This window comes from Bos indicus x Bos taurus, chromosome 10 (genome assembly GCF_003369695.1).
Source record: "Bos indicus x Bos taurus breed Angus x Brahman F1 hybrid chromosome 10, Bos_hybrid_MaternalHap_v2.0, whole genome shotgun sequence".
Taxonomy (NCBI): domain Eukaryota; kingdom Metazoa; phylum Chordata; class Mammalia; order Artiodactyla; family Bovidae; genus Bos; species Bos indicus x Bos taurus.
In genome coordinates this window covers 34,119,214-34,134,730 of record NC_040085.1, presented here as the reverse complement: position 1 = coordinate 34,134,730, position 15,517 = coordinate 34,119,214, and the positions used below count along the sequence as shown (strand labels likewise).

Genomic DNA, 15,517 nt, shown 5'->3' with positions numbered 1-15,517 from the left:
AGCCTATGCTATCCTTCAAATGAGCTGCAGACCCTATCCAATATTTGCTAGTAAGAATCAAGAGAGTACACAGGGAATAGGATGTGAGGCTGCTCTACCAAGTGAGGCTGGCAGTAAGACAGACTAAGATTAGAGATGGAGAATAAGATCAAATGGAGAGAAAGAATAAGAGCTTACTAATGTGGGAGTATTCTCCCATGATATAAGTTGAAGACCCTAGCCAGGATAGCAGGAGATAGTTGCTCATGTTAGAATGGTGTTTGGAAGCTTGAGGAAAGCAGTGAGCCCACAAAAAGAAGTATATGTGCCACAAACACTGTGTATATAGAATAAAATGAGATCAAAAGACCCATATGTAAGCATGCTAGAGTGAATTTACTAGTTAGAGCCTAATAATGTCATCAACTCAGTATATTTTATGTAAAGGCTCAAAAGACACCACATTTATTATATCAATAGTAATGTGCTGATGACTGAGATGCAGGCATCATTGAGACTTAGGGGTGACTGTTCTTTGCAGACAAATGTTCATAGTAGGAGATGCTATTACAGAATTGGTCTTCCTGATACCAATGGGATGCTGGAATTACAGAATAATAGTGGAGAGGTGACAGTTCAAATGCATCCAGTGCACTAGACTCACAGAGAGCTCTGTGTGTGTGTGTGTGTGTGTGTGTGTGTGTGTGTGTGCATGTGCATGTGCCCAGTTGCTTAATTGTGTTCAACTCTTTGCATCCCCTCCATTGAACTTCCCAGGCAAGAATACTGGAGCCGGTTGCCATATCCTACTCCAGGGGATCTTCCTGACCCAGGGATCTAACTTGCATCTCTTAGTCTCTTGCATTGACAGGTGGATTCTCTACCACTAGCACATGTAGGGAGCCCACAGAGAGCTCTAGAGATGGTTGATAGAACATAGCATCCCTTGGGGCAAAATAAGTGGATAGTCAACAAGGGTATTGCCCCATATACACAGTTAAAACAGATGGATAATCAGGAGGCTGAATATGGTGATCTAATAAAAAGTCAAGACTCCTTATTCAATTGTTGAACATGGTAATTTTCAGACCAGTGTCCTGAAATACCAGTCATGCATTGGGTTTTGTCATATCTACCAAGCACTCAGTCATAAAATAGGGCAGGCTCTCAGTAGTCCATCATCATATGGAAGTGGTACATCTAAGATGAGGCATGACCAGGGCCAGAGTGCCCAGGAGCACTGTACAAGCAAGTGCCCAGACCCCCATAACAGCTATCAGTGTTTTTCCAGTTTCTCTCTCTAAAATCATAATGACCCTTATAGAGGGTCTCTTTTGTGGTAATAGTAGGGCAAAAAGGCTAAGCTTATTTCATAATGAGTCAGCTCAGTACACGTATGCAGGCTGCAAACTGGATTGTTATTTCAGGAGAACTCCACTCTGTGGTGTCCTTGATAGACAGGTAATAACAGAAAATTATCTCAGTGGATAGAACTTTGACTTGGGCAGTGTACCTGGTCAGTCGTTTTGAGTGAACAGGGGAGATATGTTCAAGCATTCGGATGGACCTGTGGGTGTGCCATGAAGTATTGAACATTTGTATTGCATGCTAATGAGCACCAAAAATTACCTACCATAGAAGCAGCACAAAATAATGAAGTTGACGGTAATGCAGACAGTTGATACCAACCAGTTTCTGTCATTGGCTGCCCATAGTTGGGACAACAGACTCATGAAAAGAATAGCTATAATGATAGGGAGAGAGGCTATGTATAAGTTTTAAATTTTGGTTATTCATGAAGTTTGGCCTGTCTAATGTCACTGTTGCTGCTGCTAAGTCATGTCAGTTGTGTCCGACTCTGTGTGACCCCATAGACGGCAGCCCACCAGGCTCCCGTCCCTGGGATTCTCTAGGCAAGAACACTGGAGTAGGTTGCCATTTTCTTCTCCAGTGCATAAAAGTGAAAAGTGAAAGTGAAGTCACTCAGTTGTGTCCGACTCTTTGCGACCCCATGGACTATAGCCTACCAGGCTCCTCCATCCATGGGATTTCCCAGGCAAGAGTACTGGAATGGGTTGCCATTGCCTTCTCCTCTAATGTCACTACTGAATATATAATCTGACAACAATAGACACCACTTCTTCATGATAAAGCATTATCCATCAAGAATGCCAACCAGTAGATTATATTAGAATGCTTTTTTTTTTTACCCTGAAAATAACAGTGTATCATTTTGATTGAATTTGATGCGTACTCTGAGTATGAACTTTTCTGCTGACCTTAGCCAGCATCAGTCCTACCAAAAGCCTTTTAGAATGTTTTACTCTTAATACATGATCCTACCTAAACACCCATGGGACCAGAAGCAAATTTTATAGCAGTTAAGATGTAGAAGTGGGAACATTGCTATGAGAATCTCTAGTCATATCATATTCAATACCACCTAAAAAATTTACTTACTAGAGTTATAGAATAGTCTTTGCAGGAGGCATCTAAGTCTTGGAGAAATAATATCCAGTAAGGAATGGGTGCCATCTTCCGAGATGCAGTATACATCCTAAATCAATGACCGTCATTATATGATGCTTTTATTTCCATTTCCTTCTTTCTTTTTTGGGGGGTGGGGGGTATTGGTGGAATACATAGGTTCCAGAATTAAGTAGGGACCCTACTTACTACCATCATGTTCAGTGATCCTCTTGGGGAATCTATGTTTCCCTCCCCACAATGCTGTTCTGCCAGTTTAGATGCTCTAGTTCTCAGAAAGGGAAAAAGCTTTTCTTAAATGACACTGCAAGAGTCCCATTAATCTTCAAGAGTTGGCCGCTGTTACTTTAGGCTTCCTGTGTCAGGAAATAGCAGATGAGAGGAATCACCATCCTGGAAGGAGTAACTGGCCCATATGGTCAGCTTGAAGGTAAGATTGTTGTTACACAAGACGGCGGTAAGAATATATTCCTTACCCAGTTGATCCACTGAGCCATTTCTGGCTATTCTGTTGCCCAGTTTTGGTGGTAAACAGACAAACACATCACTAATAGCTTGAGAAGAGCATGCTTACCAGGGGCTCAACATCCCCAGTGACAAAGATCTGGTAGTCTCACTAGGTAAACTACTTATATCAAAGGATGTACCAGCCCAGGATGAGAGCCATCTAGAATGGTAATAGTAGAAGGAGATGATGATTATCATCCCAAGATTCCCCGGGAAAGGTGACTATCGAGAATCCTGGAATAGCTTTTCTCAGATACAGTGACTTTTCGTATCTGGCAGGTAGATCTGAGTGGATGCTGAAGCGCACTCCCAGATCCTTTCCTCAGGGCTGAAGCACTTATTCTGAAAGCCACTAAAACTTTTAACATTGATGACTGTCAGCTAACGCCTTCTCTAGAAATCATCCCAAGCCAGACAGAACTGCCCCTTCCAAAGTTGAGAACAGGACACTTGCCAGGACTGGTTGATGAGGAAAAGGGTTGACGTATAAAGATTTAGCTTCCTTGTCTTAAGGCAGTACAGCCCCTCCAGTTTGGGAGGACCTCAGGGCTCCAGATCTTCTCTAGAGCTACTGTGAAACTTAGATGCAACTGCTGTATTATTCCACTGTCCTTCTTAACCAGTCTACTTCCTTCAATCCCTCATGAGTGCTGAAGATAATTTCCACTTTCTGAACACATATCTCTGTCTTAGAGTTTCTCTTCCAAGAAACCTGACCTAAAGCAAATACACACCTTCAGTCTATATTCAGTAATATAAAGAATAGATATTAAACATATTTTTAAAGGATATATATTTCTATGTCACTTAAACTATCATATATGTATATATGTATGTGTACATAAATGTATAATCTTACTTAAAATATTTTTTTAGCCATGCCATTCTTTGACTTGTCTAACAGAAATCTTGTTTTTGGCTTATTTGGTTTTATTTGTTTACTACTTTCACTATTACATCTTTTTAGATTTTTAAAATAGTAATAAAAATAACAGACAGAAATGTCTTATACTGTATAGGAAGGTAACCCTGAGTGGTGTATTTGTTTTTAAGTGTAAAAAAAAAATCATCCTGCCTAAACATGGGTGAATCTAACAGGTAATTCTGCAATACAGTGTTTTGTAAACCATTGTCATAGGATCGGATTCTCACCTGAAACTCATCCAAGTCAGGGAAGAGCATGTTTAAAGGATTGTTCAGCTTGGGTCTATTCTGACTGCAATTATGGACACCACTACCTAATGTGAAAAGAGCTAGGGTTGCATCAATGAATGGAAGTTGAAAAGTACAATACTGTTAACTATTTAGAACCCAAAGAGTGTTACCATTGTTACCCTGTTTCTCATTCAAATATGTTTTGTTCCAGAACTTTCCAGCTTCAGATTTTTTTTAACAATATAACAAAGTTCATATCTCTAAAAAGAAACTGTAACTAATAGAAATTATGTTTTGAACAAGAGAAAATAAGTTGCTTACAACAGACTCACAGTACTTTTTTTCAAGCCACTGAGATGAAATTCAGCTCATCAGTCTCCTGTAGGATTTGATTTATATGTTAAAAGCCTAATCATCAAATAAGAGACCATTTGATGGAATTTAAAGACCTTTAAACATTTCATGGTAATGATGCTGGGATCCTTGAATACTGCAGCTTATTAAAACCAGGCATATATTCCTGTACAGCTAATAGAATGAATATAAACTGAAAGTTCCTACAGCTTTTCCAAAAAACCAGCAGTTGTTCTCTAAATTTTCACTACTCAAATTAGAGGCCATTGAGGTAGCTGTGAAAAGATTCTAATGTTGGATAAAAAATAAGAATATTGCAAAACTAGATATCTAAGTAGGGCTGTCAAGTAATTCATATTGGAAAAAAGCTTTTTAAAAACTGGGTAAATTAGGAATTTTGTTCTTTACTTTGATTCCTTAAGGAAGCACTTAGTTTTACATTTTAGTTGCCTTTTTATTATTTGAACACATAAGTATAAACTTTTTGTGTGTGTTTATTTTAGTTGAAGTATATTTGACATATAGCATTATATTATTTCCAAGTATACAATATAATGATTCCAATTTGCATACATTGTAAAATGATTGCCACAATAATTCTAGGTACTGTCTGTCACCATACAAAGTTACAAATTTGTTTTCCTTGTAATAAGAACTTTTAAGATTTATGCTCTTAGAAAGTTTCAAACACACGTACAATCGTTTTAAAGCTAACACATTCCTTGATTTCTTTTTCTCTTAAGAACCTGGGATATGCTGTATCAGAGGTTGGTAATCCGTGCAGAGTGTGGCCCACGAGCCAAATCTAGCTGTGGCACATGCATTTGTAAATGAAGTTTTATGGAACTCAGCAGCCTTCATCTTTCATTCATTTACCTGTTGTCTTTGGATGCTTTCCCATTATAACGATAGAGTTTATCACAGTTGAGATAAAGACTGTGTGAACCACAAAGCGCAAGATATTCATAAATTGTTTCCAGAAAATATAGGTTAAACCCTGTTGTGGATACTGGAGAAGGAAATGGCAACGCACTCCAGTATTCTTGCCTGGAGAATCCCATGGACAGGGGAGCCTGGCAGGCCCTGGTCCATAGGGTCGCAGAGAGTCAGACACGACTGAAGTGACTAAGCACACACGTCATGGATACCCCTTTTTTAAATTAATTTTTATTGGAGTATAGTTCCTTTACAATATTGTGTTAGTTTCTGCTGTATAACAAAGTAAATCACACATATATCCCCTCATTTTTAGATTCCCTTCTCACAGAGCATCTAATAGAGTTCCCTGTGCTAAACAATAGGTATTCATTAGTTATTTTATACCTACTAATGCATATGTGTCAATTCCAGTCTCCCAGTTCATCCCACTCCCTCTTCCCCTTTTGGTGTCTGTGCATTTGTTCTCTCCATCTGTATTTTTATTTCTGCTTTGCAAATAGTTTATCTGTATCATTTTTTTAGACTACACATATAAGTGATATTACATGATACTTGTTTTTTTTCTTTCTGACTTACTTCACAGAGTATGACATTCTCTGGGTACGTCTATGTTGCTGTGAGTGGTATTATTTAATTCTTTTTAATGACTGAGTAATATTCCATTGTATATATGTACCACATCTTCTTTATCCATTCCTCTGTTGATAGACATTTAGGTTGCCTCCACGTCCTGGCTATTGTAAATATATCTGCAATGAACATTGGAGTGCATGTCTTTAATATCTTTTTGAATTATGGTTTTCTCTAGGTATATCTCCAGGAATGGGTCATCTCATAGTTCTATTTTTGTTTTTTTGAGGAACCTCTATACATTTCTCCACAGTGAGTGTATCAATTTACATTCCCACCAAAAGTGTAGAAGGGTTCTTTTTTCTCCACACCCTCTCCAGAATTTATTGTTTGTAGATATTTTGATGATAGCCATTCTCAATGATGTGAGGTGATACTTTATTATAGTTTTGATTTGTATTTCTCTAATAATTAGAGATGCTGAGAATCTTTTTGTGTGTTTGTTGGCCATCTAGATGTCTTCTTTGTAGAAGTGTCTATTTTTTGGTAGATCTTCCCCTTATTTTTTGACTGAGTTGTTTATTTTTTTGATACTGAGCTGCATGAGCAGTTTTTGTATTTTGGAGATTAATCCTTTGTTGGTTGTTTTGTTTGCAAATATTTTCTCTAATCTGAGGGTTTTCTTTTTGTTTTGCCTATGATTTCCTTTGCTGTGGAAAAGCTTTTAAGTTTAATTGCATCCCATTTGTTTACTTTTGTTTTTATTTTCCAGGAGGTGGCTCAAATTTACATTAAGAGTGTTCTGCCTCTGTTTTCCTCTAAGAGTTTTATAGGGTCTAGCCTTACATTTAGATCTTTAATCCATTTTGAGTTTATTTTTGTGTATGATATTAGGGAGTATTCTAATTTCATTCTTTTATTTATAGCTATCCAGTTTTTCCAGCATCATTTATTGAAGAGAGTGTGTTTTATCTATTGTATATTCTTGCCTCTTGTTGTCATAGATTAGGTTACCATAAGTATGTGGGGTTATCGTTGGGCTTTTTATCTTGTTCCATTGATCTGTATTTCTGTTTTTATGTCAATACCATACTGTCTTGATTTCTGTAGCTTTGTAGTATAGTCTGAAATCAAGGAGTCTAATTCCTGTGTATCCCTTCTTTAGGATGTATGTAAAACAGCAAAATTTTAGTTCCAATATTCAGTAATAGAAATATTAATGTATTTTAATAGTACCTTCTGCTAGTACATTTTAAATCAGCCAAAGTGGAATATAAAATCTGAGATGAAGGAAAATTTAAACTGGCACAAGGTCATATTTTCTTATTACAAAGGTTATAATAACTTATAAACATATATTATTTTATTTTTAAAATATATTTTATGAATTGGAAAAGGAAGTATGGTAAAGTTAAGAGTCAACTGAGATGCTTGGTTGACTATTATAGTCATAGTTGACTATGACTATAATTCATTGGCTAACCTGAATTTTCTGATCTCTCTCTTGGAACTCTGTTTTATGTGGCTGTTGACAATGTATTAGAAATACGTAGTCATTTGTACTATTTCAGCAAATAGAGATCTTAAGAAGCAACTATTGTTTGTCTTTACCTTCTATCATTGGAAATTTCTCTGCAAATGACTTCAATGAACTCAATAAAAAAGAGTCTAGTTAAAAGTAATACATTCAATTAAGAAAATTAATCTTTGGTTAAGTTTTATATGTTCAGTACTTTAAAGCCATATAACTCATAACACTATTTTTATGTTTTCTAGATTTGGATGATCCAGTAGTAACTGTTCATCAAAGTATAGGTGAAGCTAAAGAACAGTTTTATTATGAGAGAACAGTGTTCCTCCGGTGTGTTGCCAATTCCAATCCACCTGTGCGGTACAGCTGGAGACGTGGCCAGGAGGTATTGCTACAAGGATCTGATAAAGGAGTTGAGATTTATGAACCCTTCTTTACCCAGGTAGGAACTGATGTAATAGTATTTCCACCCCACTCTGCTGGATACTTTCCTAACTCTGGCAGCATTGCAATACTTCAAATACTTTTCTATTTGAAAAGATGTTTGTTTGTTTGTTTGTTTTTAAAGTACTATATATTTAGTTGAAAGGTCAGAGGACTCAATGAAAAACAATTTGTTTTTCATGTAGTAGTTACATGTATCAAGTTACCTCTTGAAAACAAGTTAAATGAATGTATCCTAAATATTTCTTTGTCCATAGGTTTGCCCAGATTTCACACTAAAGTCCATAATTATACATTTGCTGTCTGCTTTGTTTTCTTTTTTGTGAGAAATATTTCTTAAAATATTCTGATTCCCACATTTGCAATGGTAAATTCACTTTAAGAAAATGAAGAAATGTATTTGAAATATATTTGGTTTTAGGGGAAAAAAATCTATCAAATTTTCTTTGTTCTTTTTCAATTTTGGCTTAGTTTAAGAATAGAATCATAATTATATAAAAGTTAATATACTTAGTCATCAAAAACTTATTTAATAAAAAGAACATTTGAATTAATTTTATATAGAGTGCATGTAATATGGAACATTCCTCTGTAATGCATTTTTTAAAAATTTTATTGAAGTGTAGTTGATTGAATTAATGCTTCTTGAGGAGACATGGAAGTTGTGGGAATTTTTGAATGCTGTAATTATAAAGATATTTTTTGACATTTACAAAAGAACACAAACCTAACTAACAAAGAAAAGATTTTAAATTAAAAAAAATGTACTTGGAAAAATTTTCAAAGTAATTGTGACTATTATTTTTTTAATTATATAGGTAACAAGATAAACAAGAATCTGACTACACTGTTAAAGTTTGAGGCATCAAATGTCCATAAGGAGAGAAACATATAGCTAAATTTAAAATACTATAAATATATTAACTTCAGAATGTTAAAGATTTTTACATTTCACATCCCAGCTCTCTAATAATATAAGATTATCCTGAGATTATAAATTTCCCATCATCCCATTTTTTATTAAATGCAGCATTAAATACATATTTCAGTTCATTATGCAAGTTTTACTAAAATTCACTGTTTTTAGTTAGCAAAATAACTTAAAAATTTGTTAACACTATTTAGTAGCTTGATGTCCCTAAGGTTTAGAAATCTGAATAAATGATCACCTATCATCTATTTGTTTCTTCTATTGTCAGCTTCCTTTAAAATATAGATGTTGTTAAAATTCAGAAAGCATGATTTTCTGTTCACATGATATTTGCCATACTAAGGCAATTCTAAACACATATTCACTAAATACTGAAGCACCATAGGCAGCTTCTTACTTGAAGAAGGGTCTTGTCACTTAAAAATAAACACATGGGTCTTGCCCAAATTTGGGGGAAACTTTTATGTTTTCCAAGCAATTAAGAATTTGTTTTAAAGTTTTAAATAAGCACAATCAAATTTTTCATTCATTCCTTTAAATTTGTTGCTGTTTCTGTGTTAGCAACTCAAAGAAGGTATCTTAAAGAAGCTCTCAGACTAGTAGCTGTTGATTCTGCCTTTTAAAAGTTACTTATTTTCTCTTCTTTATGTTTCTCCCACTCTTTGTGAGAAAAGCAACTTTTTAATTTGAACATTTCAATACTGATACTTTCTTTAATGTAAATATTATAATGTGCTACATAACACATGCTTTTTCTGCTTTTTACTGTACTTGGAACTCTACTGTTTGGACCCTCCAAATTAATTATCTTAAAAAAGTGTTTAAGAAACAAATTGTTCTTAAAATTCTGTACTCTGGATTCACCTGCTGTAACTGATAATTGCCAAAGCATATAATTTTAGCTTCTATTTTAAAATGTCTTTCCTGCCTTTGGTTACTTGATTATTTTATCTCTGCTCCTAAAATGGCTGTTTATTTATATCTGTTTTAAAAATTATGTAGAAGCAAGAGATGCTTCAATATTTTCTTGTTGTATATGTACTTAATTTGTTATTATTAAACGTATTTTTTGTAGGCAAGATTGATAAAACTCTCAAACAGCAGCACATGAAAAGTACTTTTGACCACAGAGAATGTTGTCTTTCTCATGGACAAATGTTATTGTCATACCACACAAGCTGATATATTGCACACAAGTCCAAGTATTGTGGCCTACAAGACCATTTTTGATCTTGTTCCACCTTGTTCTTGCTTGTCTAACCTCCTATACCTCATTCACTGTTCTAGTCACACCCACTCTAGACATGCCCGGGGTCTGCATGTTCTTGATTCCTCCAATTAGAATGCTATTTAGATAACATGGCAGGGATCTTCTTAACACTGAGAACTCATCACTTGAGAAAGGCTTTCCCTGACAGATCTATCTGAAGTAACATCTCTTCCCTTTCAGTTACTCATCCCTAAAACTCAGTTTTTTGGGGTTTTTTTTTTGGTTTTATTTTTTTCTACAGCACTAAAATTATAAAATTATCTTATTTGTATATCTGGACATAAACTCAATAGTTATAGTGACTTTGTCTTTTTAATAACTCACATGGTGCCTGACACATGGAAGAATCTCAATGAATATATTGAGCCAATATTCCCATGAAGATGTCTGGATTTTTAACTAAGGAATGTGTGCTTAGTCACTCAGTTGTGTCCTACTCTTTGTGACCCCATGGACTAAAGCCCGCCAGGCTCCTCCCTCCATAGAATTCTCCAGCCATAAATATTCCAGTGGGTTGCCATGTCCTCCTTCAGGGGATTTTCCCAACCCAGGGTTCAAACCCAGGTCTCCTGCATTGCAGGTGGATTCTTTTCCATCTGAGCCACCAGGGAAGCCCAGGGAATAGTTAAAATTATTAGTAAATCCTGAAACACTCTCTGTAACCCTTACTTCTTTTTTCCCACTAAAGAAAGCTTAGTGAAATGTGAATGAGAATGATATTAAAATTAAATCAGTTTTAGTGTATTTAATTTCTGAATTGTTGATGATTTTCTTGTGATTTTTAATTGATTTCTAGTCTAATTTCACTGGGTGGGAAAGTTTCAGTCCTTAGAAGTTGAGACTTGCCTGTGATGTACTTCCATGAATGATCCTTATGCACCCACAAATTGTGATTCCAAAGTTGTTGAGTTTCAGTTGGGTCATATTTGTTAATTTTGTTGTTCAGGTATTCTACATATTTCCTGATTTTTTGTGTCTGCTGTTCTAAAAGCTGTTGAGAGAATTTAGATAATGTCTATGACTGTGACTGTGGATTTGTCTCTTTCATCTTCATTTTTATCAATTTATGCTTTATATATTTTGAAAATGTATTGCTAGACTTGCACAATTAGAATTTTTATATATTCTTAGTGGATTATCTGGAGAAGGAAATGGCAACCCACTCCAGTATTCTTGCCTAGAGAATCCTGTGGACAGAGGAGCCTGGTGGATTGCTGTCCATAGGGTCACACAGAGTCGGACACGACTGAAGTGACTTAGCATGCATGCATGCATTGGAGAAGGAAATGGCAACCCGCTCAGTGTTCTTGCCTGGAGAATTCCTGGGACAGAGGAGCCTGGTGGGGTGCTGTGTATGGGGTCGCACAGAGTCAGACACGACTGAAGCAACTTAGCAGCAGCAGCAGCAGCAGTGGATTATCTGAGCGTATTATCTTTCTGATATTATATCTTCCTGGCAAGCTATCACTCAGAAAAGTACTACTGGCAGTGTTTCTTGCCTTACATCTGTTTTGTCTGTCATCAATTTAACTATACACACTTTCCTTTGGTTGGTGGGCCTCTTTAGGGGGTGGGGGAGGGTAATAAATATTCATTTCTTTACTTTCAAACTTCATATTTGCAACACATTGCTTATAACCAGAATATAGATTTTGTTGTTGTTTTAAGCCAGTGGATCTATCTTAACTTTTAGTACATTTAATCCAGTTACTAATATTGATTTTTTTTTTTTTACCATGTTAGGCTCTTCTTTTATTTTACTTCTCTCTCTTCTTGCCTTCTGGGTTTATAAGATATTTTAATGATTTCATTTTATCATCTATTTAACTAAACTTTAAAATTATCTTAATACCTTTTATTGGTTACCTTAAAAAATTACACCATGCATGCTTAATTATTACTTTAGCTCTTCTTCAAGAATGATAGAACTTTAGAATAACTTAGCAATATTTACCCTTTTTATATTTTATGCTATTTTTTGTCTAGTACTTTAATTCTACATATATTTTAAAATCAACAAGACTTTTTTTGTCCTTTGAAATAATCATTATTTATTTAAATTTACCAATATATGTCCTTTTTTCCATTTTGCATTGTTTTTTATGTGTAAGGAAGCATTTGAACTTCAGCTTTTGCAGTTGGATATACATATGTTCTAGCAACATTTATTGAAAAGGTCTTTCTTTCATCACTGAATTTCCTTGGCACTTAAATTGAAAATCAATTGCCCCTATGTATTAGAGTATTTCTGAGCTATTTATTCTGTCCCATTGATCTATATGTGTTAATTTCTATAGATTTATAACAAATCTTAAAATGAGAAAGAATAAGTCCCTTAACTATGTTCATCTTTTTCAAATTGTTTTAGATGTTTTCACTTCTTTGTATTCCCACTTAAGTTTTAGGATCATCTTGATTTCTGTGGAAAGTGTGATAAGATTTTCAGTGAAGTTTTGTTGAATCTGTAGATCAATCTGAGAATAATCTAAGATATTAAAGTTATAGAATGAAGGATAATTGATATTGGCAATGTATTAATACCAAGCAAAGAAAAATCTGATCTGCTCCATTGTGGTTTTACTTCTCTATCATGTGTAGTATTGTTCTATGAAAATTCAAGAGCATATGTAAGATTTTTCAATACCATTTTTTTATTTTTTAGATACTGCTTAGAGTATTTTCATGTATATATGGATATTTATCATAAATGGATAAGAAGCTAATCATTTATTTAAGAAATTCTCAAGGGTTTCTTTAAAACAAATACCTCTTTGGTTAAGGGGTGCGTGCATGCTCAGTGACTCCGTTGCATCTGACTCCTTGTGACCTCATGGACTGTAGCCCACCAGGCTTCTCTCTCCATGGGGTATTCCAGCCAGAATCCTGGAGGGATCTTCCCGACCCAGCCATCAAACCTGAGTCTCTTGCGTCTCCTGCATTGGCAGGCCAGTTCTTTACCACTGCACCACCTGGAAAGCCAGCTTTTGGTTTTGTTTTTCCACTGGTCCATAGTGTGTTTACTTTTGTGCAGAAACACAAATGCAGATGCCTACTGAACTATCTGGTACTGTAAATATGTGATCTGTGGGGGCTAGTATGAAAATAATAACTGGTTAGGCTTTCTGGGTACCCACTCCAGTGTTCTTGCCTGGAGAATCCCAGAGACGGGGATTCTGGTGGGCTGCCGTCTATGGGGTCGCACAGAGTTGGACACAACTGAAGCGACTTAGCAGCAGCAGCAGCAGCAGGCTTTCTGTGTATGCCCGCTTTTTAGAAAACAATATACGACCTGTTGCTGCCAGAGTTCTATATCTGACCATCAGGGTTGCCATTTTGAAGTTCTGCTTGAGTCCACAGTTTTTTCAGGAGGGGAGGACACATATGATAACATTACTACTTTTGTATAATTGTGAATATAGGGAATTATAGAATAAGCAGGATTTCTCTAAAAGTTATCTTGTATGAAAAAATTAGAATTAACACACTGATAATTCCAGGGCTCATTCCAGCCTCTAGGGCACATTTTTATAATATAGACACATAGGATGTAAAGAACACTTATTTACAGGGAAAGAACATGTATTAACCCATGAATTTATTTGATAACAAACAGCATTCTCTTTAGGACCTTCTAGCTGCACTGGAAATTTGGAAGCATGGTGAACTGTGATCATCCAGGAGGAGAAAGGAACACAGTAGATACAGCTTGTGGTCTCTATTTTTACAATGATAAAACAAAAAATTTATGTAGGTTCTAATTTACAAAGTTAATCATATCTAGTTTTTCCCTACATTGAAAGGTAACCCAAACATTTCTAAGCAACTATTCAGAATTGTGTAATTGAAATGAAAGCATCGATTATTTGGGATATATATCATAGTTGCTTTAGATTTAAAATTAACTTTGCTTTGTATCTTTAAAATGCTTCCCAATATTGAGGTTTTTCTTTTTTTTTTTTTTTTTTTTTGCTTTCCTGTAATGGCTTTGTAGTTCTTAATAAGATAGGAATGGTATTTACCAATACTTTTCTTTTTGCTTATCAGGCTACTGTGTATGTATATGTCTTCTTATGTGTTAATGATTTCTTAGACTGTTGTTTCCCAAAAACTGCTATGTGTACTTTATTAGGAAAAAAACTTTCTATTTTAGTTTTGTTTGTTTTGGAGCACTGCAGTGATATTTTGATTTATTTTCATAGACCCTAAGGCCTCTGTGGCTACATAGTGTAAATAAGATCCAGTTAAAAATGATTGAGATCTGTTTCATACAAGGTTCAGGCACCTTTCTATCAGAGATACAGAGGTTACTAGGCAAGGCTCCTCCTAACTTTGATATTACAGGGAGAAATCAAAGAGAACATTCAAGATGGAAAGCATAGCATGTATAATATACAGAACGATGGTAATATCTTCAAAGATTGGCCACCCCTCTGGTTGGCTGGAATAACGATTGGTATATGGGGGCAGCAATGAACCACAAAGCTGGAAAGATATACTGGGACTATATATACTGTGGATGGATTCGAATGACAGATCATGATCTGCTTATTTTTAATATTAGAGAATTACATTTGTTTTAAAGATATATGTTTTGCTGTTCAATAACAATGTCTTGTTTTTAATAAAAGAGAATTTCTTAGATAATGAGATACATCTGCCTCACATGCACATTCATACTAAGTTAATAACTATATCAACTTGAATTGAATATTTATTTTACCATACAGTAGAAATATAGAACCTTGACTGTACCTTTTTATAGATCATGCTTCCAGAATGAAATTGATCTGTGTTCCTGAGGTGGATATGAATTAATAAGCATATAAGTCTAAGAGGAATAATTATGCTTTTCATACTTGCACTCACTTAATACTGGATATGCTGAACAGCATATATTGTTATCTATTTAGAAGTAAATAAATAAATTAACTTTTAGAGCTAAAAATGAGTGTGAATTGATTTTTTTTTCTTTTTATTGATATATGAAAGTATTAAAAGAAAGTTCAAATTCCTTTTCTAAGTAAAATAGCAATACTGTTTCAGGTTATGGGTATTATTTCATTAGGCAATAATCACCTTTGGTAAGGGGCTTCCCTTTATTTAAAAAGTAGTTTTAAAAGTTTAAATCTATGTGTTTCAAATAATCTTGTGAATATTAAAGAAACTTGTACTTAAATTTTACAAAATACATGTATTCTTGCTATTTCTCCAGAGCTTTTATAAAGATGTTCATGACATCATCTTGTGCATTGTAATTACACCATCTAATTGCAAGACTGAACATATTTACATCAATTATGTAATTAGTTATAATTAGGCTAATTAGACTAATTACACAATTAGACAATGA

At 34.9% G+C, this 15,517-nt stretch overlaps 1 protein-coding gene across 1 annotated transcript in view; it reads left to right on the top strand.

Annotated features, from left to right (window-relative positions):
• MDGA2 (MAM domain containing glycosylphosphatidylinositol anchor 2) overlaps positions 1-15,517 on the top strand; it is a 914,699-nt gene that overhangs the window by 537,305 nt on the left and 361,877 nt on the right. The window contains exon 4 of the mRNA XM_027553676.1: positions 7,768-7,964. Within this exon, the coding sequence (XP_027409477.1) occupies positions 7,768-7,964 (197 nt within the window). The remainder of the gene's footprint in view (positions 1-7,767; positions 7,965-15,517) is intronic.